The sequence below is a fragment of the Myotis nattereri genome (assembly GCF_964212035.1).
Source record: "Myotis nattereri genome assembly, chromosome: 14".
In the NCBI taxonomy this organism is placed as follows: domain Eukaryota; kingdom Metazoa; phylum Chordata; class Mammalia; order Chiroptera; family Vespertilionidae; genus Myotis; species Myotis nattereri.
The window spans coordinates 14146973-14172723 of NC_138089.1; the positions used below are offsets into that span (position 1 = coordinate 14146973).

At 45.7% G+C, this 25751-nt stretch overlaps 1 protein-coding gene across 1 annotated transcript; it reads left to right on the forward strand.

Moving 5' to 3' along the window:
- Positions 1-20145: 20145 nt before the first annotated feature.
- Positions 20146-20469, forward strand: LOC308530084 (large ribosomal subunit protein P1-like; the record flags this gene model as incomplete). Its single annotated transcript, XM_081106563.1, has 1 exon — positions 20146-20469. The coding sequence occupies one exon, from the start codon at positions 20146-20148 to the stop codon at positions 20467-20469; it is 324 nt and encodes a 107-aa protein (XP_080962689.1).
- Positions 20470-25751: the final 5282 nt, after the last annotated feature.

Genomic DNA, 25751 nt, shown 5'->3' on the forward strand with positions numbered 1-25751 from the left:
TTGGAAAATCAAAACAAAACAGCAAAATGCCTGGAGGATGAAAGGCAGGACTTGGGATACTGGATGGGAATTCCTAAAGCTGAAAAAACGTTATTAATACCAGCATACAAACACCCCAGGAATATCAAGGAACACCATTCTCTCAACTTATTTTCCATGAAACAATTTAGTCAATAATCTGTCAATACACAATTGATTATAATTCCTGAAGTTGCTATATAATTTCCCAAGCATGTGTTTGTAGTTTTGCTACATATAAATATTACCAGCATGCTTACCCATGTGCGTGAAGATGTATGTACTGGTTTATTTCTTTACTGCAGCATTTCTTGGCAATAGCATACAACTATGAATAGCTATGTGCTCTATAAACTAGGGAAGAGCTCTACTATGGAATATTATGTAGCAGTTAAGAAGGATGAGGATATTATTTCTGGAATGATCTGTACAGATCTCCAAGATATATTAATAGAGAAAAAATAGGTTATCTAACAGAACACATATCTTTTAAGTAATATGAAAATTAGTTATTTTTCCATATGTAAAAGTGCAGCAAATGCGCAAAATTCACAACATTTATCTTTCAGAGGGGTCTGGAATTCATTTTTTTTAACAAAACAAAAAAATCAGCCCTAACCGGTTTGGCTCAGTGGATAGAGCGTTGGCCTGCGGACTGAAAGGTCCCAGGTTCGATTCCGGCCAAGGGCATGTACCTTGGTTGCGGGCACATCCCCAGTAGGAGGTGTGCAGGAGGCAGCTGATTGATGTTTCTCTCTCATCGATATTTCTAACTCTCTATCCCTCTCCTTTCCTCTCTGTTAAAAATCAATAAAATATATTTTTAAAATATATATGTATATATATTTTAAAAAATCAAAAACATCAATACAATGGCAGAGTAAGATAAAAACTGAAGAAAGAAATTGAGTTAATGTCGTTTTTACACTCATTCTCCAAAGCAAGAAATTAAGGTCTCCCTTCGCTGCTAGCTTTACAGATACTATTATATCACTATATACTGTCCAATTATCAGTCAAAGAAAGATTGAAGACGGAGCTCATATTGAATACTCATTCAATGACACAGCTCCCAGCTGCATCCTATGTATTCTCCCAGGTTTTATATTTTAAGAATGGTATATGTGTGGGTTTGTGTGTATGTGTGTGTGTTTTAGTGAAAGGCAGTCCCCAATTCTAAAAGCTCTCTTTAAACCTTAGTGTCCAAAGAATTTCAGGATGTCCATGGACTGCAAGCACTTACTCTTGTCTGCATGAGCAGGGATCACATCCCCCTCCTTCAATCAGCCAGCCCTCTTCAGGCCTGGGGTGGGGAGGCCACCAGGGACTCACTCTTCTACAACAGAACTGTCCCTTCGGAGGCAAACAAACAAGATGAAACAAAAAGCAGAGAGAGAGGCAACATCTTGGCAAGTGGGAATACACCGTGTGTTCCTACAGTCTTGCCAGCCACTTAGGGAAAGTTCAAGAGCAGAGGGTGGGAAGGGAAGAGTAGGGAAAATGAGAGATGAATCCCCTGACCTCAAACGTAAGGCACCACAAGGCCTCGGGCTCCACCACCATCCTCACCAGGAATGGCAAATGTGAGACACCACCGTTAGTGAATTCGGTTGTCACTCAACAATATGCATCAAACCCCTACTGTGTGCAGTAAAACAGATGTGGTGGCCTAAGATAACATCTGCTCCTGGCCCTGGAGAAAGAAGAGAAAATAAGGACCAGGGCACCCTTCCATTACCCCAAATGTATTCCCCACCGGCAACTCCTCTTTGGTCTCTGCTTATGTTCCTCCTACTTCTTTGATGACAAAACACCTTTTATTTTATGCAATAAAAGTGTCAGTAAATATCTTTTTATTTTCTTTAAGCATCCTATTGGACAACTTTACAGGGAACGACTTTATATCAACCCTCCCATCTTATTTTAAACTAGCCTAAAAAATCCAATGCCGGAAAGCAAATGACATCCATCCTTGAACAAATAAATGGAGAATAACCAGAATCTATCTAACCACCTGGCTGTTGTGGCTCAGTGGTTGAGCGCTGACCCATGAACCAGGAGGTCACAGTTCATTTCCTGCTCAGGGCACATGCCCAGGTTGCGGGCTCAATCCCCAGTAGGGGGAGTACAGGAGGCAGCTGATCAATGATTCTCATCATTGATGTTTTTATCTCTCTATCCCTCTCCCTTCCTTTCTCTGAAATCAATAAAAACATATTTAAAAAAAAAAAGTATCGCCCTAGCTGGTCTGGCTCAGTGGATAGAGCGTTGGCCTGCAGACAGAAGGGTCTTGGGTGCGATTCTGGTCAAGGGCACTTGCCTGGGTTGCAGGCTCAATCCCCAGCAGGGGGCATGCAGAAGGCAGCCAATCAATGATTCTCTCTCATCATTGATGTTTCTATCTCTCTCCCTTCCTCTCTGAAATCAATAAAAATATATCTTTTAAAAAAACTCTATTTACCCTTTTTTCCAACCTCCAACTCCTTCCCCTAACACCCAAAACCTGTCAGTCACTGCCATTTCACTCCCCAGTTTCCAAGTGCTGTTTCAGCAGCGTTATTTCCACCTGCTCTTCACGCCCATCACAGGCATCTTCACCAACTCAACTCTAAGCCTCAGGTGCCCCAAACACAGCTTCTTCATAGTGGACCTCTGAGGTGTGTAGTCATTGACAGGTGAGGAGATAATATTAGGGACTTGTGTCTCAGTCACCCCTGCATAGCTTTTATACCATCAGCCAAGCTCACCACTGCCTGGCACCTGGCCCCACACACCCAGCAGGCTATTGCTCTCGGCAGGGATGCCTGGCTTTATCATGACTTAACAGGTCTGCTCTGATCAAGGACCACAAATAGCCTGTTTGCAGGGTGCCAGGAAGCTGGGCTGCAAATGGTCAGGGAGCAGAAACCATCACAACGCAGGGGCCAGGGGCAGTTCCTCACGGAGCAGGTGGGTGCTGATCCTACCTGAATGAATGCAGTTCATCTCAAAGCGCTACATCAATAATTCAGCAAGCAGGGAACAGACTTTTGTTCCCTGGGCTTGGTTAGCTTTTTCTTTTTGTTTCTATCTTAAGGGCATCAGGTGGAGAATTACGGCTTATTCACAGGAGTTTTTCTTCAAAGCAACAACAGTCACCGAGAGCTTTTCCATAGCATTTATGAAACTGAATTTCATGCAAGACCCCTGGGGGAAGAGGGGAGCTTGGCCTCCTCCATGGGACATTTGGCAACCCCTAGAGACATTTTGGCTGATGAAACTGTAGGAATCTGAGGGGTAGAGGCCAAGGATGCGGCTAATGCACAAGACGGTCCTCCCAAACAATGATCTATCTGGTCCAGAGTCAACAGTGCCAAGGCTGAGTAAGCCTGCATTGACTCATGTAAAGCCCCACCAATCCTCAATGGGGGGTTCGGTTACTACACTCTTTTTGCAGATGGATAAACTGTGGCACAGAGGGGTTAACCGGCCCATGCAGATCTGAGACTCCAATCTGGTCTCCCTGTCTCCCTCCGGAGCCTGCTCTCTTCACCATTATTACACTACCTGGCCTCCCACACAACCAGTGTTTGCCTCTCCTCTCCACCAAGTCACACCCTGTTCCCTCACCACAAGCCCAGGAGGCTTCTCCACCCTCAGGGGACAAGGCTGCCCAGGTGCGGAGATAATATTAGGGGCTTGTCCACAAAGACATGACTTAACTTGTGATCAACCATGCATCCAGCTCACTTTTGTTACAGGGTGACCGCAGAGTATTTTTTTGCTATGACAGTATATGTATAATCTGGCATCCAGACAATAAACCTGATGCACTAAAAGTTATCTCCTCCAAAATGCAGAGAGATGAACTTTTATCTAATATTAAAAATGGAAACACCTTTATAATCAAGGAACTCTGAGCAAATGTGCATGAACAAGCCCATATAAAATTTGACACAAATCTGCTTGATTTTCAAAGGAGAGAGTCATCCTTCCAATTACCAAAGGGATTGAAAAACTCCCAAAAGGTTAAGAACCCTTAATGCAACCCCCACATACACCCCTCCCCCCCCCCCCCGCTTAAATTGAACAAATTAAGGCAGGAGAAAGTGGTTTTCTCAAGGCCACACGACCAATTAGGCATGAAGGAAGCCTGTGAAAGGTGTCAATTCCCCCAACAATGGAATTTCTTAGAAACATGTATCTGGTTTCTGAATTTGGATCACTCAACCTTTAGTGCAATGGTTCTCAACCTTCCTAATGCCGCGACCCTTTAATACAGTTCCTCATGTTGTGGTGACCCCCAGCCATAAAATTATTTTCGTTGCTACTTCATAACTGTAATTTTGCTACTGTTATGACTCGTAATGTAAATATCTGATATGCAGGATGTATTTTCATTGTTACAGATTGAACATAATTAAAGCATAGTGATTAATCACAAAAACAATATGTAATTATATATGTGTTTTGGGATGGTCTTAGGCAACCCCTGTGAATGGGTCGTTCGACCCCCAAAGGGATCGCGACCCACAGGTTGAGAACCGCTGCTTTCGTGCCAAGGCGTAATATTAAATAAAATAAAGCCGAAACAGGAAAAGTGTCAGACAGGTCCAACATGGCTCCCCTCAATCCCAATCTTGTGGACTCTGACATTATTCTAACTGAAGCTTCTTCACAGACTTGTAAATAAGCAATAATGACATCTGTCCTTCATCTATTGTACAAAAAGGCACGGGGCTGAAAACAAACTAAAAATGATGGGCCGTGTAATGGTCTGGCACCTGTATCTGTGGGCCACACACAAGTGGCTGAGAAACATCTTATGATACTATGACCTGGAATAAGACATGCATTTATCACTGTCCCAGTTCCTGACACTCAACTCCTAAAAGCAAAGGAGTGTCTTTCATTGCTGATAGCATGCCCCTTTCACCCACCCCTCAGGTGATGGTAATGAGGTGGCTTTTGAAAAGGAAGCCTCAATGAAAAGCCAGGTGCAGAGAGAGTTGTCCGGTTGGTGAATCAGAAAGCCCCCCCAGCTCCACAGGGACAGGAGCCCCTGTGCTCAAGGCCCAGACCCCATCCTCCGATCCCCATATCTGGCTGTTCACGTATGTCCTTTAATATATCCTTTGTAATAAGCCAGGAAGTAATCTAGTTTTTTCTCTGAGTTCTGTGAGCCATTCTAGCAAATGATTGAATCTGAGGAAGGGGTTGTGGCCAAATTAGACAGAAGTTCTGGGTAAACCTGGAGACCTACCATGCAACTGTCATCTGGAGGGAGGGAGAGAGAGAGAGAGAGAGAGAGAGAGAGAGAGAGAGAGAGAGAGAGAGAGAAAGAGAGAGAGAGAGAGAGAGGAGAATAAGTGCTCACGGGCAGGGGGAAATGGTGAGGAGAAGGGGTGAAGTCTGGTGGGACTCGTCCCCTAACCTGCAGGATCTGAGTTAAACTGTAGGACACCCAGTCATGGTGCGCACAGAAATACAGAATGGCTAGTGAGGGAAACCTACTCATCTTGTGTCAGGGTGCTCTACCAGTGTGGTAATAGCTGAGATTAGAGGAAGAAACACAGCTGTATCTCTCTACAAGTGGAAGTAGCAGCTCATTGAACTTTCAGAGGAAACCTATGACTTCATCGCCTGAGATCATTAAACTAGAGGCAGCAAGAAAGGGCTGTGGTACAGTGCCAAGCTCTGAGGTGTGAGGGATGACATGAGTGGAGCCACCTTACAACAGAGCCGGAGGAGCCATTTCAGAGTGACTGCCCTGCACTCCTTGTTTTCTTTATGTTCCTAACTGGACCAAACCACCAACACTCCCAGTCAGTAAGAACAAGAATATCCTGTAAGGACTGATGAAATTGGACTCTGCCGATGGCCAAATCGTTAACCAATCAATGAATTACAAACCCAACCTTTCAACTCTCAAGCCAGTCTTTGAAGTACAAATCTATCCCTACCTCATCTAACACCAATTAACTCTTCTTACCTCCTCTTTTCCCATAAAATCCATGAGTCCCTCCTGCTGGGAGGGACACTATTTGGGCTACTGCCCGAATCTGTATTCCCTGAATTACAATTATTTTGATCCCAAATAAATGCTTTTTGTTTGATTGTTGCCTCCTAAAATTTTCATGTGATAGATAAAGGACCAAGGTTCAAATCCAAGTGCAGAGCTTATGATTCCTTCCTGGTAGGGACCCAAGAGAATTGCCTACAAATGGGCACCAATATGCATATACAAGAATATTCTTGAGATTTTATTCCTAAAAAGCTGAAATCCTAAAACTAGAAAGAACCCCAAGATATACCAATAAGAAAGAGGGTCAACTGTGGCTATGTTTCATATAATCAAGGAAAACTAAAGAACAAGTAGACAAGCCAGACACAAAAGAGTATATAACTGTATGGCTCCATTTATCTGAAGTTCCAAAACAGGCAAAAGTATGGTGAGTGAAATCATAATAGTGGTCATCTTGCTGGGAGAAGGAAGAAATGGCTGATGTAGATGGGATGCTGATGGATTAAACATTATAATATATGTGCACAAAATATCAACTATTACAATGTAGGTGCAAAATATATTTAGACCACAAAATAATTATCTATATGTATATAAAAGGCTAATATTCAAAGTGATCCCTTGGGAGTTCGACCAGAAGACTGGGAGTTTGATTGCTCACTAGGATGTGCACTGACCACCAGGGGGCGGCGTGGAGCAAAAGAAGGCCCTGGCCTGCAGCCGGCAGCCAGGGAAGGAAGGCCCCGGCTGGCAGTCAGAAGGCCCCAATCGGCCCCAATCGGCCCCAATCACTGGCCAGGCCTAAGGGCCCTACCCATGCACAAATTTTGTGCACTGGGCCTATAGTATTTAATATTATATTTATATGATACATTTACAAATGTATTTATAATACACTATATCTATGTATAGTACTTTAATGTAGTAAATATTATAATTAAATTACCTGTTAATTAATATATAAACTAACTTATGTATTGATTTGTATATAACTTAATTACCAAAAAGCTTTCAATTGTTTTTTGAAAAAGTAAACTTAAAAATTCCAACTCTGCCACTTATTAGCTGAGGCACTGAAGGCCAGATATTTCACTTCCTGGGCCTCAAATTTTTCTTCTCTAAAATGGAGATAAAATAACCCCTATTTTCATCAAGTTGTAGTAAAATAGAAAACAGGTTAGGACGGGTGTAATTTTAGCCCGATGCTTCAAAACCCGTAGGCTGCTATGATTTCTGTCATCATCATTATGATAATAATTCTTAAAAATGTGTCTGCACTTACTTCTCTTCATTCATATGTTATCGAAGTAAGAACTAGCCACTGAGTGTGGGCTGTTATATACGTGTGTGTGTGTGTGTGTGTGTGTGTATTGACTTTAAAGAGAGATGAAGGAAGAGAGAGAGAGAGAGAACGAGAACCGTAGATCAGATGCCTCCTGTGCAGGCCCCAACTGGGGATCAAACCCACAATCTAGGCATGTGCCCTGACCAGGAATCAAAGCCACAGCCTTTAGGTCTATGGGACGACAACCAACCAACTGAGCACACCAGCCAGGCGAGACTTAGTTGTTGTTTTTTTAACCCCCACCTTTTAGCCTACGAAAGCCCCACAAAAATAGAGTAAATAGTATTAAAGGGGTGAGCAAAAGTAAGTTTATAATTGTGAGTACATGAAACAGTTTATTCCTGTGTTATTACTTACTACTTATTGTATTATTTTTCCATATGAACAACTATAAGCCTACTTTTGCCCACCCTGTATGATAATACTAGCAAACCTGCAACTAGAGCTGCTACATATATTAGAAAATGTGACCTGGGCTTCCTCAGACTCAGACCTCCCGGAGACCTGAAAATGAAGCAGCACTCGGCCCGCTGCAACCTGCATCCTGCCTCTCGCATCCCGGGTGCCGGTGCAGTTGTCGGGGATCCTGTTAGCGGCGGGTGCGACTGTGAGAAGTACCACACTGCTACTCGGCATGTTCTGACAAGACCAGGAGGAAACAGTCCCCAGAGAATCAGAGAGCCCAGCATGCCGCCTGATTAATCACCAGAGGAAAACGCCCATATGGTGTGATGGTGCCGTGCTCATGAACACGCAGGAAGAAATATGTAGCCGGCAGGAAGCAGAACCGAGGGTCGAGCGAGGGGCTGGGGTGGGGAGAAGAGCAACTACTGAATCTCCAACTACGTATGTTCTCAGAAATCGGGAGCCTGACCCGCCAGGACTGTTTTGACTTGGCTGCTAATTGCTGGGGCTCCTTACGTGGCAGGGTCTTCTGACCTGGACAGAGGCGAAGCTTCCTCACAGCGGTAGCTTTAATGAGAGGGGCACACATGTATTTCTAGCAGAGCTGTCAGGATGTTTACATGTACTTCCTGTGCAGCACAGACACATGCAATTCCAGATGCACAGAGGCCTGGGGCAGGCATGCTAACGGGGAGCAGCGTGCTCCCAGCAGAACATGATTCTGAGAAATGGGGTTCATCCATCCTTCTACAATCAGAAGAGAAAACCCAAAAGGTGAACATTCTAGAATGAGGTCAACGGTTTCACTGCCGGGTCTTTTATTTGTTTGTTTGGGGGTTTTTGTTTGTTTTTCTGTGTTTGGAGTTTGGGGAGAAGCCTTAGAGATCAACTTCCAAAGGATACCCTTGAATTAACTAGTTATTAGTAACAGGAAAGGGGCAAAGGAAAGGCCAAATCTGGGCATGTCATTTGGGCAGCTCTGCGAGGACACTGCAGCTTTACACTCCCCAAGGAACTACCGAGTCTACTCGCCCAGGTCACGGGGGGAAGGGACTGGACAGGGAGGAGAATAGACACGTGCCCAGTAAAATGAGGGTGGCCTCAGGAAGGGACCTGTCTGTCAGTCACACCTGGGAACAGGTCATTGGCCAGAATGGGCGTGGCCACTGCAAGCACGAGGGAATCTGGGATACTAATTCCCTAAACAAAGGCACTCACTCTCTTGTGCTCTTAGCTCCTCTTGTGCTGTTGGAACTCTTGTTGCAGGGGGCACGTCTCTTGGCTCCCCTGCTTTTGCCCACATGCCCTCCCCCCACCCCCAACACACACTCACACACACACACACACACACACACACACACACACAATGGACTAATGGACTGCAACCAGCCTGATGCCGAGCTGGACCTGGCTGCAACATGGAGCAGAAACTCTGCACAGTGGCTTTTCTTTTGGGAAACCCAGGGACGTAATTCCACGCAAATAAAAATCGCTCATCCTCCCGTGTTTCTTTTTCTCAAGATACCCCAAGGACCCCACCCCCAGCACACCGTGGGGAAGAGGACTCGCCAATTTCTGGGATAACACAAAGGCAGTCAAGTTCACGTCACCATCTTTCAAATACATAGTTACATCCTCACCAAAGTTATCACTGCTATTAAGAGGTAAATTAAACAGAGATATGTTATAATGGGTAATAAAAGTATGCAACCAAGGAATTCATTGAGCCCAATTTAGTTATAAATTTCCCTTAAAGTTAAGCTAAATATAAAGAAAAGGCAATTAGGTACAAGCTTTTAGCACTATGCTGAATTATTTTAATATTCATTTCTACCTAGTCATGGCTACAGGAAAGCTTACTGCTGAACATTCTCAGCTTATTGAAGGTTTGTCCCCCAATCTATTCATTCACGGGTATCTTTGAACAAAACAGATCTGGATAAATCATTTTGCCTTTTTTTTTTATAAGGAAAATCTCACATATATGGATTTTTTACTAGAATTTCACAGCATGGTTTTAGCAATGTGTGACTCAATTTTTTTCTCTCTTGAAAAGTCAAGTCTTAGAAGCATATGGAAATCCCTGGGGGGTAGAGAGTGCTCAGAGGAATCAGGACTCATTGGTTATGAAGACTCCCAGGGTTTCCTGAACCACCTGTTCACGGAATAAGGATCGATTCCAAGGGGAACAGGGAGACAGCACCCCCCCCCCAAAAGGAATGCAGAGTTCCAGGTATTTCTGCCCTAGAGTTCAAGGGCCCTCAACACAAAAGGATGAAACATTTGTTCTTGAAAATCCTGAAAAGTTATTTCACACTAAAGTTGAGTCTCCTTTTATATTGAATCTTATCTTCCTGGAGTTTTTCAAGTGTTTCCGTTTTATGCAAATCACTCTTTCAGGCTTCCCAGTAAAGCTAGGGAAGGTGCTTGCTGTCAGCCACACCAGGGGACAGAGCTTGTGGACGTTGGGGATGTGTAATCCCCTGAACAAAGGAATTCAGCCCTCCTGTGCTTTCTGGATCCTTGGGACTCTTCTTTTTGCTGTTGTTAATCCTCACCCAAGGATATTTTTCCATTGATTTTTAGGGAGAGTGGAAGAGAGAGAGAGGTAAAGACAGAGAGACACATCAATGTGAGATGTTGCCTCCTGCACACACCCAACCTGAGCCTGGGCAAGGGAGGAGCCTGCAACCAAGGTACATGCCCTGGACCGAAATCGAACCCGGGACCCTCTGGTCCGCAGGCCAATGCTCTGTCAACTGGGCCAAACCGGCTAGAGTCCTTGGGACTCCTGTTGCTGGGGACATGCTCCCCTGCACTGGCCCTCATGGCCCACGGCCATGTGGACTCCCCACACAATGGACTAATGGCTGTAACGAGCCTGATGCTGAACTGGACCCAGCTCCGGAAAGGAAACTCTGGACACGGGCTTTGCTTCTCGCTTTACTGAACCCCAGCTACACTTCTCTGCCTAGACAAAGGGAAATGGGACTTGGGATACACAAGGATGTAATTCCATGAAAACACAGCTTCCTGCCATATCTCATCCTCCCAAAATGCTTATTCCAGCAGCGCCCCAAGAACCCACTGCCAACAGTGACAGCTTCCCTGAGACATGACGTGGAACAACACAACAGATTGGATGCAGAAGCAGTTACAAAAATCCAGCTGCTTTCTGTTGAGCCTGACATTAAAGAGATTTGCGGGAGGGTAAAGCAATGCCACTCTTCCTGCTAGCATTTATTGTTTTGAAAAATAGTTAATTTTTCATTGAAGTCCGTGCTAACATGCTATGGTTTTATTAGTGTCCTTCTTAATTAACTAATCATTTTTAATGTCTGTTTAAAATTTTAATACAAGTATAAATATCTTAAGGGGTCCTCCCTCATTTTTAAGAGTGCAAAGGGGGCCTGTGATTGAAAGGTTTGAGAACCACTACCACAGAAAAAAACACCAGCAGACACCATCCCACGGGCTAAGTCCAACCTGCCTGGTTTTGTAAGTAAGGCTTTATTGGCACACACAGCTAGCTATGTTTGTTTGCATATGGTGTATGAGCCAATTCCAGCTTTTATAAATGGTTTTAGTAATAACATTTTACTAGGACAAAGTCACACCATTCATTTATATATTGTCTATGGCTGCTTTCCTGCTACCTAAGGGCAGAGTTGAGTAAGTTGTGAGAGAGATGACATGACCTGCCTAAAACATTCACTATCTTCCCCCTGACAGACAATACAGATTCAAATTTACTCAATTATAACACATTACCTGGGCATTTAACCATAAGTGTTTGGAGTGTATTAGGAAATCTTATCTAATAAAGAGGGAATATGCTAACTGACCCTCACACCGTCGCAAAGAAGGCAGCGCCCATAGCCAATAAGGAGGGAATATGCTAATTGACGACCACACCCTCAAAGATGGCAACATCCACAGCCACAAGATGGCGGCGCCCACTCCTCTCAGCCCCACCAGGGCGACTGCCTCCAGAGTCCCCCAGTCCCCTCAGCCCCCCAGGGCCACCCGAGGCTCAGGTGACCAGGGCAGGCCCAGCTTGCACTGCCAGCAGTGGCAGCAATAGAGGTGTGATGGGGGCGTTGCCTTCCCCTGATCACCGGGTCACCTCCCGCCCCTGAGGGCTCCCAGACTGTGAGAGGGGGCAGGCCGGGCTGAGGGACCCCCCTTCTCACGTGCATGAATTTTCATGCACCAGGCCTCTAGTGTGTGTGTGTGTGTGTGTGTGTGTGTGTGTGTGTGTGTGTATAATGCCCAGTTTAAGGGCATCCCATGCATGGGTAATAAGTAGAAGCATCTGAATATTCCCTTACATAAAATATTTTCTTTCCTATCACAAAACCTAATAGAAACATAGAAATCATTTATTCTAACAAGTTTTGAACAGGTATTAAATTCAAAATTTCTCATATATTAATCATTCATACATCTTGCTAAATAGATGGATGTTAAAATTATGCCTACCTCTCCATAAAAATAAATTGTCTGATGTAATGAATGGGCAAATTGCATTTTTTATATTCTTCCATTGTTAATCTTTTTTTCATTTTATTCTAAGGAATAGCAACCAATTAATATATAAATTCTTTGTCTCACATCATATCCAATAGCTATAAAAACAACTGTTAATAAAAGGGCTGAGAAGATATTGAATAAAATGTACAACATACTAAAACGTTTCATACATGCTTACGCAGAATTCTTCACTTCTGATCATTTCCACTATACAGTACGCAGTAACAGCAGGTAATAGCTCCCAAATATGTGCCACAAACTGTAGGTAGGTTATTTTTATCACCACTTCACTTAATACTGACGTCAACTGTATGAAGTGAAATAATTTTGTTTTTCACATTTTATAATACAAGGATGTATTGCTACCAAGTGGTACAATGGAACCATAAACACTGGGTTGTCCCATTCCATGGAGTGGGCTTTTTATCGCTACGTACATGTCTATGTTTTAAATTTCAAAAAATGTCATTTGCAACTTAACGTGCAACTCAAACCTCTTCATCAAGCCATTAACTAGCACCACATATACTATAGGGCAGCTGAATCCTTAAAGATGGAGGACACAAGGGTAGTAGAAAAATATTCATTATTTATCAGATAGTGTGCAGTTTAGCACTGGAACGTATACAAAGAAGAATACAGTGGGGCCTTGACGTACAAGTTTAATTCGTTCCGTGACGGAGCTCGTAACTCAAATTACTCGTATGTCAAATCATTAAAGTGAACGAGTGAGACACGTGATGCTGGGCTGATGTGGCGTTCACTGTGACGTTCGCTGTGCCAACTAGCGGTGGGGTATCTGAAGCTGGCTCGTAACCCGAATTTTAGCTCGCAACTCAAAGCAAAAAATCGGCCGAGAGACGGCTCGTATCTCGAAAAACTCGTTAGTCGGGACACTCGTAAGTCAAGGCCCCACTGTACAGCGAAATACAGCATGAAATGCTCATTTTCCATCCTACGTTCCTTACACACCCTCCATAACCTAAACTGCATTTATCTTCCACCTGTATGTGATATAGCATCCTCTGTCCATGCCCCCTCAATATGTTCTTTATTAGGCAGGGTTGAAACATAGACCTCCTTACTTAACACATCGTTTGCGGGCAGTTTTTATCGCGCGCTAACAGGTGGTGCGGGCCATTTTTGCTAATTTTTTGCACAAATGGCAACGTTCAGTAAAATTACGATAACTTTAGTTTACGTATTTATACGTTACCCGCATTCTACCGCTAGTCTATAAAAAACGTATTAATACGTGTCCCGCGCTCTACTAAACGTGTAAACACGTTCCCGCATACAATGTGTTAATGTGACTCCACTGTACCGTACCTACCAGCCCTTGCAAAAGCCCCATCTGCCCTTCCTGGTATTAAAATTTTACTGAAATACTTGATGCTAGATGTATGTTCTTGCTGGGAATTCCCATGGTGACCTCAGGCACCATACTGTCTGCACTGACCTTGTTGGGACATTTTCCAGAACTTGTATGTCATGTGGTACAAACATACTCTCGGACGAGGTCAGGACAGGCTGTCCGTCCAAACAAAACACGACGGTCACCCTTTGTCCCCTCCCACCCAAGACCACTACCTGCCCCTCAGGAACATCGTTTTGTCCATAGCTTTTTGGTCGTGTTTCTAAGTGAATACATGTACATTCACAAAGACACACATATACCACAGGCCGGTCCTTACACAAGTAGGATAACACTCCATACTGTTCTGCATCTTGCTTCTATCGCCCAACAATACAGTTAGCATTTTTCACATCAGCATACATACTTACATCACTGGAGGGGCCCAATGTTCCATAGTTTTGCTGTGCCATATTTTATTCATCTGTTCCCTCTATTGACAGATAATGTGATTTTATTTTTGTCTACGTAAAAACACAGCAATTCTCTCCCAAAAATCAATCATTCTCTAAGCAGATTAGCCTGAGAGATGTAGAGATAAGCTAACGTGCCTTCCAGGAAGACCGCTGAGATCTGAAAGTGCCTGGCATTGCATGTATCATCCATTCTTTTAATTTCTTTGGAAAAAAAGAAGAAGAAAAGATACTCTCTAGCAAAAGCCTGTTACAAACTCAAAAGCCAACAGAGGATTGCTGTTATTCAAAGAGCTTTGTTCTGGTCAAAGAGTTAGAAGGGCATTTCAAAGAACAGAAGTCAACTACCAGAAACCGTATGAGCAAATGGTTTTCTCTTAGGATGTGGAATCTGTACAAGGCACAATGCTGATCTTAACGCGCGATGATGGGGAAGGAGGGTGAATGCATCCCTTCATAGACCCTCAGGGTAAAAACACACTAACTGGGTGTCTCAAATGGTTGGAGCGTCACCCCCATACACCAAAAGGTTTCAGGTTCGATTCCTGGTCAGGACACAAAGCCTGGTTGCGGGTTTGATCCCCAGTCGGGGTGAGTACAGGAGGCAACCAATCATGTTTCTCTCACATTTCTTTCTCTTTCTCTCTCTCTCTCTCTCCCTCTCTCCCTCCATCTTTCCCTCCCTCCCTCCCCAAAAATCAATAAAAACATATCCTCAGGTGAGAACTTTTTTAAAAAAAAGCAGCTTAAGGGTCCCAGGCTTTCCCTGATGTTATGTGTTTCTTCAACCTGTCTTTGACTCTTTTGCACAGTCTCTCTGCTTTGCATGTATCAGATGTCAGTGAGATGGAAAACAAGGCAGGCAGGAGCCTGAACAGGTGCTGTATGTAACACGTGTCCCCACTGAGCATTGGGACAATTCAGCATTTGCCTTTTCTCCTGGAGAGAACCAATTAATGAGTTGGCCTGCAGCAAACACTCAGAAAGGGATCTGACTTGGTGGGTCTGACGCAGGGAGAACCTGGACTGTGCCCAGAGGAAGGGAGGAGATGGAGCAGAACAATCATATGGGAGAACAATGACGCCTGCTGGGTTTGCCCCTTGCCTTACTGAGGGTCCTTCCTCCGCTGGGCTGTCATCAAGAGGAGCACCATCGCTAACTCCACTGAAGCTTAGCAGCTGGAGAATTTTCAGAAAACAAACCGAGATTCCCAAAACACTACAGTATAAAAGAAAACAACGCTGGTTAAATCCTCAATTTCTCCGATCAACTAATTTCAGTGATGGAATAAGCACACTCTAAATAATGAGAGACTTCTACTTTGTCATCTTTATGATTTCCATACCATTTTGTTCGCCTCCATTTCTTAAGAAAATTATTTTCCATCAATAAGCAGAAAGACTTGCCCTGGCTGGTGTTGATGGATGATGGTTAGAGCATCAGCCCCTGCACTGAAGGGGCTCGGGTTTGATTCCGGGACAAGGGCATATACCTGGGTTGCTGGTCCATCCCCACCATGGTCAGGGCACTTACGGGACACCCCCTCTCCGCCGCCCCCCGCCGCCCCTTTCCTTCCATTCTATCTAAAAGCAATGGAAACATATCCTCGGGTGAGATTAACCAAAAATAAATAAATAAACAAAGACTGGGATTTCTGATACTAAGAAGTGCCCTAGAGAAGCAGATCTGATGCAAAGCAATGCCTGCAGTTCACTCTGGCCCTTGCCATGTCACCTTTGGCGCCTAAATTTCCAAGGCCACCCCAGTGCTCGGCATCCTATAACAGAGACTCAGCAGCCTCATCGCCTCTCACGGGGTCTCGCTCGGTTCCAGCTGCCCTAGGAGAGCATGGTTGCCTATTCATCTATTTGAGGTGCTCCCCCGAGGCCTCCTCTAAAGTGAATTTCATTTAGGCCATACAGTCTGCATTTCAGTCAGACCATCATACATATGCCTCTAGTCTTGTTGAAAATCCTAGAGTTTCTATAAATCCAGTACACATACTCTTGTGTGTGTACACATGTGTGAATTCATACACATAATTTCAACTTTTTATTATGGGGGACGATAGGGAGTGGTTGGGTGTATGAATCATTGCCCCCAATAGGTCACTCCAATCACCAAATCGCTTCTTGCTGGCATTAGGGGCCTTGTGATAGCAGTCCCAAATATGAATTGCAAAATGCTCTCCTTAGGCTAACGGTAAATATAATTTTTATTCTGGAAATAAAACCCAGAGTGGTGGATTATTATGGTAAAAGGAGGCCTCAAACAGAAGCCTCTGGACGGGCTAACGCACGTCCGACTGGCCAGCATGGTAACCAACTGCAATTCCATCGCCAAAGCTCAAGCTCCGCCCTCCTTGTCAAGAGAAGATTCTAAGCAGACACAAGATAGTTTCCCCGGGGCCCTGGGAAGAGCACAGTCCAGGAACTCAGCAGACAAGTCAAAGTCACCCCTCCCCCATCTAAGATTCCGCTACTGACCAGCCTCGGACAGAGGACCTGGAAAAAGAAAGCTGGATGGATAGGGCAATGTTTACCATTTGCAGCCAATGACCCAGAAACAGGAAAAGGACAGGGAATGTAAACAGCCCGTCAACAAGGGCACTAAGGATTGAATTTTGCAAACATAAGCGTTAAATCCTTTGGTATGAAAAGCATAAGGCGGGAGAAGGGACATGGCGCCTTTCTTCTGCTCTGAGTTGCCACATCCGCTCAGTGCGGGGCCAGATTAGGCTGTTGGATCCACCAAAGGGCTGCGGGGCCAGGAAAAAACGCTACGAGCCTTCCCGCCGCGCAGCTAATCACTGACAAAGCTCAAGACCGGCTTCCACAGCCGGTGGCCTCGGGAGTCTCTCTGGAAAGATGGTGGCAGCCAGGAAAGAGGGCCTCTGATGAGCTCGGGCTTCAGCTAGCGCTGATTCCTCAAAGATCCCCAGCTGGGATGGCAAATGCCGGGCTCCCCAGGCTAGGCTGCCCCTGGGAACCTGCTCTCCAGGTTGGTTGCATGCAGCCCCTTGTGTGATTTGAGGACAGAAAACAGTTTTCCAGAGCAGCACTGGTCTAAATCCCGGCCCCGGCCTAATCCCATGTACGTAATAGAAATCCGGCTGGAAACATGGGTTACTCCAGGGGAGGCCTTCCCCTCCATCCCTCCCTGGAGACAACATCCCTAATCTGGCAACACACCTTCCCTGACAACTACCTCAATGGACCGAGGTAGGGAAGGGATGTCGGCCACCCCCCAGGAAGGTCAGACACCCTTAGAAGAAGGGGGTCAGTGGACACATCCCTGCACCACGTACTTACCAGGAGCCATACTTAAATGACTTCTGCTACGAAGCTGCTTTGAAAAGCCCTGTAACCCAATTCCACCTCTGGAAGCTGGTGTGAGCTCCCCACACCCCATCAACACAATGGTGTGTGATTTACCCCATCAACACAATGGTGTGTGATTTAAACTGTCTTACATTCTGTTAGCCCTTTAGCAGACCTGGAAACAAAAAAGTCTTAATCCCACCTACCATAAAACTGCCATAATTTGAGGGCTATTTAACATATTGATTTTCCGAAAAGGAGCAGGTATTGTCGCACATTATGCACCACCCCCACAAACGTTTCTCTACGTGAATGCAAATTGGCCTCTAAAGAGTGTGTCTAATGTGTTGAATAAAGATTCCTAAGACAATTATTGAAGCGACAAAGTCCTTCTTAAGAAATAATTCATGCTCTCCTAACTTACTCTTTTTCTTATGTTTGTATAAGTATGAAAGTCAACAGATTCATTTTCTTATCATTGCAATCACTTTGGAAGAAAAAAAAAGAGTATTAACCAGGAACTTCCAAAAGGGTTCCAGAGCCACATTGAGTCAAGTCCGGCCAGGTCCCCTAATGCCCCCCCCCCCCCCCCGCTCCCGGGGGGAGACGGGGAGAGGGGGTCCACTTAAGCCTTGACAAATACATCGGATGGTGGACTCCCCCGCACTGCCCACAAGAATCATCAACCTGCCTTTCATGAATAGATGTTGGCTGTTACCCTGAGCAGAGCTAACACAGACAGCACAGGTCCGTCCCCGTCCTCCCCCCTTCCCCCCTCCGGACTTCAAATCTGGGTTTGTGGGTGCTCTGGACAATAAATGGCTAAGTACCAATTTAGGTATCACTGAAGGTCCCCCAATGCAAATTCCAGATAAGGCAGATAATAAGATTTTCAAGTCAAAGTATTTCCAACACTTCCTCCAAATTCAATGAAAATCTCCCTGGTGGTTTCCTCTCAATGGGAAATAGATATTTTGTTTTATTTCAATATAGATATTGTCTAACTCAGCGGTTCTCAACCTGTGGGTCGCAATCCCTTTGGGGGTCGAATGACCCTTTCACAGGGGTCACCTAAGACCATCGGAAAACACATATATAATTACATATTGTTTTTGTGATTCATCACTATGCTTTAATTATGTTCAATTTGTAACAATGAAAATACATCCTGCATATCAGATATTTACATTACAATTCATAACAGTAGCAAAATTACAGTTATGAAGTAGCAACGAAAATAATTTTATGGTTGGGGGTCACCACAACATGAGGAACTGTATTAAAGGGTCGTGGCATTAGGAAGGTTGAGAACCACTGGTCTAACTGGTAAACTTTATAAGATCTCTCCTTCCTGTTCCTAATGGCCAATGCATAATTCTTTTGTTTTTGTTGTTGTTTGTTTTTGTTAATCCTCGCCCAAGGTTATTTTTTCCTTTCATTTTGAGAGTGGAAGGTAGGGAAGGAGGAAGTGGGGAGAAAGGGAGAGGGAGAGAGAAAGAGAGAAAGAGAAATATAGATGAGAGAGCCATGGATTGGTTGCCTCCTGCACACGCCCCGAACAGGGCAAGGGGTCGAACCCGCAACCCAGGTGTATGTCCTTGACCAGGAATCAAACCCTAGACCCTTCAGATTGAGGGCCGGCACTCTAACCACTGAACACACCAACCAGGGCCACAATTCATTTTTGAGTCGTTGGTTTGGGGGATTTCTTTATTGAATTTCCTGAGTTGATAATGCATATATTATAACAAAGTCAAAGGTACAAGAGGATGGACAGTGAAAACTACATCTTCGCTCACCCCTTTCTGAAACCTCCCAATGCAGCACTATTCCCACGATGGTAGTGACACTCCTGGACATGGCCCAGAAGGAGGAGGCCTACTCTAGATACTGTTGTGCTCCTTGCTTTTCCCCTAATAAACAAGATACAGATACCCAGGGACACATGCGTGCAGAGAGAACTAGGCACATGTATCAGTTCAGACGGAGTTGTTTCGCTTATACACCGTATTTAACAAATGTACACACGCCACTACTTAGCATATTGCCACTTATTACGACAACCCTGTTCATGGGCCACGGGGCTGTTTCCAAGCCTTCCCAAATCCCAGCACTGCTGTGATGGATAACCCTGACATCGGTTCATCTGTAGGATGCACATCTGGGGGCAGAGCTGCAGGATCAAAGGGCATGTGTGTGTGATTGTGAGGGAGTAGCCTGAGATTTCATAGAAGCTGCAACAACTTCAAAATCCCAATTCCCCCCAGTCTTACCAACGATTTACAGCACAGGCCAATTTGTAAAGGCCCTTACCCTTGGCACCTTGAACAACGAGGCATCAGGGGGCTGGAGTGGGCCCAGTACCCCCCGCTCCCCTCTCTGCCCTGTGGCAGCATGCAATTAAGATCACGGGCTTGGTGGGCAGAAGAGCTGCCCCAACTCTGCCACTCCTGAGTTCAGTGACCCTGCAGAGTCCTCACATCTAAGGTCCCTAAGCTCAGTTTCCTCATCCATAAAGTGGACGGCATGCATGCCTTCTTCTACGGACAAAATACAAGCGCCCCCTCCCCTCAGCGGCCAGTACCGTGTTCAGTCCCTTCCAAGGAAGCTCAGGCCGCGCTGGGGTGAGGCCCTCACTTCATCCCACAACTAGCAATGCTCCCAGCAGTGCCGGCCCAGCACTCACCCACGCCATGGCCTCTGCCTCAGAGCTCACCTGCATCTACTGGGCACACTGTGACCAAGTGACGGTGACGGAGGATAATATCAATGCCCTTATTAAAGCTGCTGGTGTAAATGCTGAACCTTTCTGGCCAGGCTTGTTCGCAAAGGCTCTGGCCAATGTCAACATCGGGAGCCTCATCTGCAATGGAGGGGCCGGTGGGCCTGCTCCAGCAGCAGGTGCCGCCCCAACAGGAGGTCCTGCCCCTCCATCCTGTGCCCCAGCTGAGGAGAGGACAATGGAAGGGAAGAAAGAAGAATCGGATGATGACATGGGCTTTGGTCTTTTTGAATAAACCTCTTTTGTAACATATTCAATAAAAAGCTGAACTTTAAGAAATAAAAAAATACAAGCTACTCCCTCCCCATGCAGGAACGCAGGAAAGAGTAACTGAGATATCCACAATGCACTTCCTGTGAATGCTTAAGCAAATGTTCACCATGACTGCATTCCCACTCGCAATGCTTTCCAAGGCCAAATGAGAGATCACAGCAAGGAGACACCCGATTCCCGGTATGCCAGGCTGCCACGAAATGCCCTCCTCTGGCCCACTGGCGTGCTGGCAGCCAATTACAGTGTACACACTTTTTATTACAGTTGATGATAAAACACCACGAAGGAAATAAACAAGATGGAAAATAAGACAGGACAGAGGTCCCCATTTAGATGCTAGAGGAGCCTGGCTGGGAGGTGGAGAGTATCACTCAGATCTTGATGCTCAGCTGCAAGGAACCTTCAGGATCCCACCAGCTTTGGGGCCAAGGCGATGCTCTTTGCAAACAGCCTCCAGACAAGGGCTGCAAACGGTTGTGGGGGCCTGGGGCCTGGCCATTCCTGCCCAAAGCTAAAAGTGGGCAACCTTTGCTCCTCAGCTTCCCACTGTCTTGGCTGAGACCGAGTCAGAGCCGCAGGGTGTCTGAGGTTCCCATGTCCAGTCCTGCCTCTTCCCCCTTACCTGTCACAAGCATCAACCCTCAAACTCCATGCACTGCTAATTCAGCGTCTGTATCCCTGAACTGATGGGCAGGGTACCCTGTTGGGATCATCAAGGGCATCCCTAACCCTAACCGACTCCATCACCTCCCTCATCAGACCTTCCTTTCTAAACTCACTAACCTGCCCGCCACAAGAGGCCAACCTCCGATAATTCCAAATTCTCAATTAATAAAGGCGGGACTGTCCTAAATAGTCCTCAGGATTGTTACCTTACAGGGTAGGTAGGTACTCTTCTACTTAAGAGAAAAAAGGAGAAAGTCGGGGGGGGGGGGGGGAATGTCGTCGCCAAGAGACTAGACTTAAGTAAAATAATTGGTCCCAAGGTCAGTCAATGCCAGGGACGGGACTCATCCAGCTGCCTCTGTTATCATAAACTGGTGTTCCCCATGCTATACTGATACTTTTTAAATCTGGTTCCCAAAGTCAACTACCCCAGGAACCCTTCTCCCCTAAATGACAAAATGTGAATCTCCTAGTCCCTTGGAAGAGCAGAAGCAGCTTTAGTCTGCGTGCACTGGCTGCTTTGGGAACTGCTAGGTGGTTGCACGTGGCCCAGTCTGGCTCCCAATCAGAGCTGTGAAGACCAGGAGGAGAGGCCACCACTTCCTTCCACAACTTCTGTGCGTCCCACCGCAGCCCTCGGGGTGAGACTTCCCGCAGGAGCAGCCACAGCAGGTTCCAGAGCCTGCCACGCCCATGCTTCTCCCAGCGTCACTGGTGTGTGGCAAATGCTGGCTCGGAGAAAACCCACATAAAAATGACTGCGTTTCTGAAGGGCCTTAAACGCTCAAACAAGGCACCCAAAGGAAAAAAATTAAAGTAAATGTGCACTCACTTTGAAAGATGAGCTGACTGTCGATAAATAAAAGAGGATAAAGAAAAGAAAGAGCGGGCTCTTCCTGAAAGGACACAGAGGCACATCCCAGCACCCAGACAACACTTGCTGCAGAAGGCTGGCTGCAATGCAGGAACAGGGACAACCCCGCCCCCGCCACACACACCCGGCGCGACACAGGGCACCGCTTCTGTCGGGAGAACGAGATCTTAAAACACAGCGAACATCTCTGGTCACCTCAGGAAACAAGGGAGGAAACGGCGGCAAATGGAGGCACGACTTTCTCGCCGCTGTGTGGTCTCCAGGGAACTGCAAACCAGTGTGCAACTGCCAGGCCACGTGCTGTTCCGCCTGCTGGTCCCACGGAGCCGCCTGGGCCACCGATGAAGTTCCACGTTCCTGAATGTTACCAATAGGGCGACACATTCTAATCACAGCCCCAAGATGATAATCACGTAATTTCTACTTGGTGCATAAAGGCTATTATTAAATGCCTAGACTCAAATGGGAAGTCTCCAGTATAACTAAATGTACCGTGTTTTTAAAATGTGGCTTTCCTTGCTCTCCTCCGAATGCCAAACTGTAGCCTCAAATCCTTCTCCCATGTTTTTCCTGAAGGCCTCCAAAATTGAAGGGGGGTGGGGGGGGGGAGTTCATCCAGAGAGGGCTCCGGCTCCCACAGGAGAGAACTAAATATACCCCACGGGAGAAGGGAACACTGTGTCCTGTGCAGAGGAAAACAATTCAAAGGGGTTTCCAGTTTGGTTTGGCTCCTGAAACCAGGGTTTTAGAAAAGGCCACAAATTCAAAAGTGCTCCTGAGACAGCCAAACAACCCAAGGACACGGGCGCTGTCAGTGCCATTTGCAAGGGAGAGTTTGGATATTTGGTTAGCCAAATAGCATGGGAGCCACACATTTCCTAAAAGGGAAAAAAACACATTCTTGACTTGGAATTGAAAATTACAGTTCCGAGGAGAATTGACTACTAATTCCAGGCCAAACCCTAGCAACAGCTGTCACCACTGCTTCATTGACATGTAACCCATTCAGAAACTGTCCTGGGCCTGAGTGACCGAGGCCATCCCCATCCTGCCCCGGCCTTACCCAGGGCTCCAGGACGGAGCCGCTGCCCATCCGCACAGCTGTCCGCGCAGCCGCTGTGCTGATCTTTACAGCCTGACTTTTGCCATGCAGACTGCAAGGAGCAATTCAACTTTATGGAATATAAAACCACATCCATGGCTCCCTAATGACTCACTCTTCAGTCCGGGTGTGACATCCCTGTAATTAGTCAGCCAGACTCCTCGAGCTTTGTTATACCTAAAACCAAGTCCATTTACCTGCCATAGAGGAGCTATTCGTGCCACATGGAAAATTGAGTAAGAAGGACAGAGAGAAAAGTTTTCCACTTGAAGACAATTTGGCTAATAGATCACATATGCTCAGCTTGGCCTTCCTGTCGCCTTTTTCGGGTTTTCAGTTTTATTACCCTGGGGCATTTGCACCAACCAGAATCTTCTTCTTTGCTTAGAAATTCACCCTCCCCTGCTGTTTATTCCTCACTGAGTCATAATCCTCCGTTTGTGACATCACAATTAGCCACTTGTGGTGATGATTATAATGTCGTGAACAAAGGATTATGGGAGGGCGTTGGAGACGAAACAGCAGGAACACTGACTGCAGGGCAGGAAGTTCCTCTTCTCAACTCCCTGTGCCCAGCCATCAGGAATTGGAGCGTGGGAACAGGGAGTAGGTGGGGGAGGCGCTCTCTCATGGGGAGAAAGAGACCTTTGGGTGGGAAACTAAGAGAACTCCACCAGCAGTTTTACCTGGTTTCACAAAACATTGACTAGCTACGTTTTTCCTCAACAGCCCACTTTTATTATAGATGATAGATAGATAGATAGATAGATAGATAGATAGATAGATAGATAGATAGAAAGAAAGAATAGTACAAAGATTCCTATTTATTTCACCCATACCCATCACTGGCAACAGGTAGCTGCATGTGCTTTATGATTCTCTAGGTACATACTTTTTCCTCAACATCATGCCCCTTTAACCTCAACATCATGCCCCTTTAACCTCCTTAAGATCAAGGACATTCTCTCACCTACCTATTGGACAAGGATCAAATTCAGGAAACTCAACGTTGCTATAACATAATCTAACTTACAGTCCATATTCAAATTACACCAATTACCCCCCGAATTTCCGTCATTTGTTTTCATTACTAGTTCGCTTTACAATAATCAAGAAAACAAAGGCAATATATTTTTTCAACTCTCTTCAATGGTCAACAAAATTACTACTCCAAAATTCAAAATTTTTAAAAATTTAAATCCAGAGTAAGAAAATTGTAATGGCCATCATTTATTTGGTGCTCATTATGTTCTCATCAAGCTTCTTACATGAATCATCTCATTCATGCCTCATCAAAACTCCCTGGAGTGTGAGTCCCCATCATCCACATTTTCTTTAAAAAAAGGCATGAAAACCCGTCCCCAGACAATGACGCATTGAAAACGACGTCAAAGGGAAACACCCCCCCCAGACTTCTCCCCATGACAATGCTTCTTCTAAGGACCCTGAGTCCAGCTGGTCCTGGCAGGCAGTCTACCACGAATAGACGACCAATATCCAGTCAACCTTCAGGACAAACCGAAAACAGATCAATACTCCCCGTGTGTGACGAGGCACCTGAGAATGCAGATCGCAGGGCCACGGCGGAAGGTAGCCCTTCAGCTCTGGATCACTGCAGAAAATCCCCACACATGCCTTGTCCCCCGAACAAGCTTTAGGGGTGGCGGGACAGTGGGCAGCTTCCCTGGCGTTATTAACTGCCCATCTAACAGATCCAGGAATGCCATTTATCCTAAACACAGAGGGGAGGTTTTAAAAGCAAGAAAAGCAGCTTTTCACGGCCTAAAAGCTTTCCTGGTGGGGTGGACCTTAAATCGCCTTTTTCACAGAGACGGAAGTGGCTGACGGGAAGCTTGGCCATCATTGCTTTTTTTAGGCGAATGTAAATCTGACTCAAAACCAAAGCCATTCGTCTAAACTGGCTATGGAAGGGAACGAAATTCATGACCTAAAAGCCAGGACCACATTTGGAAGTAATTCCTATTCCACTCGTTCCCCATTAAATGCATCCCATGTTGCAGTAGACACATGTCATGTACAGATTTCCATTACCCACCAAGCTACACAGGGTAGACACCGAATTTCTATTGCATCCTCTATCCCTAGTCATCCCTGCCCAGCAACCTGGATTGGATCAGCCAGAGGAAAAGTTTGCTCAGCAGCGCATCCCCCCAGGCCATACTTGAGGCTCCTATCTCCATGTCTTCCCTTTTTTCCCTCCTTATCACCTGCAGTTTAGAAAAATAAAGAGAATAGAGAAATTCCTTCAAAAATAGCCAGCAGATCACCCACATGTTTTGCTCCCACATATTCATTCTAAAGCCAACATGTTTAAATTGGGACATTTGGCTAAAAATCCCTATTCCTGGCTTCTCTTGAGGCTCACTTCTGGCAACAGTGGGTGCACAGTCACCCACGGCATTGCTGGTGGATCAGAGAACCAGCCACCCCGAGACCAGGGCCTGCCTATCCCCACACCTCCGCCCTCCCTGCCTCACTCACTGCTGTGTGTCCTCAGAACGAACTGTCTAACAGGGGCCTTTCTGCGAGTGCAGGGGGCACCGTGAATCACACATTAGGACAAAGGGCCTTAGTGGGACGT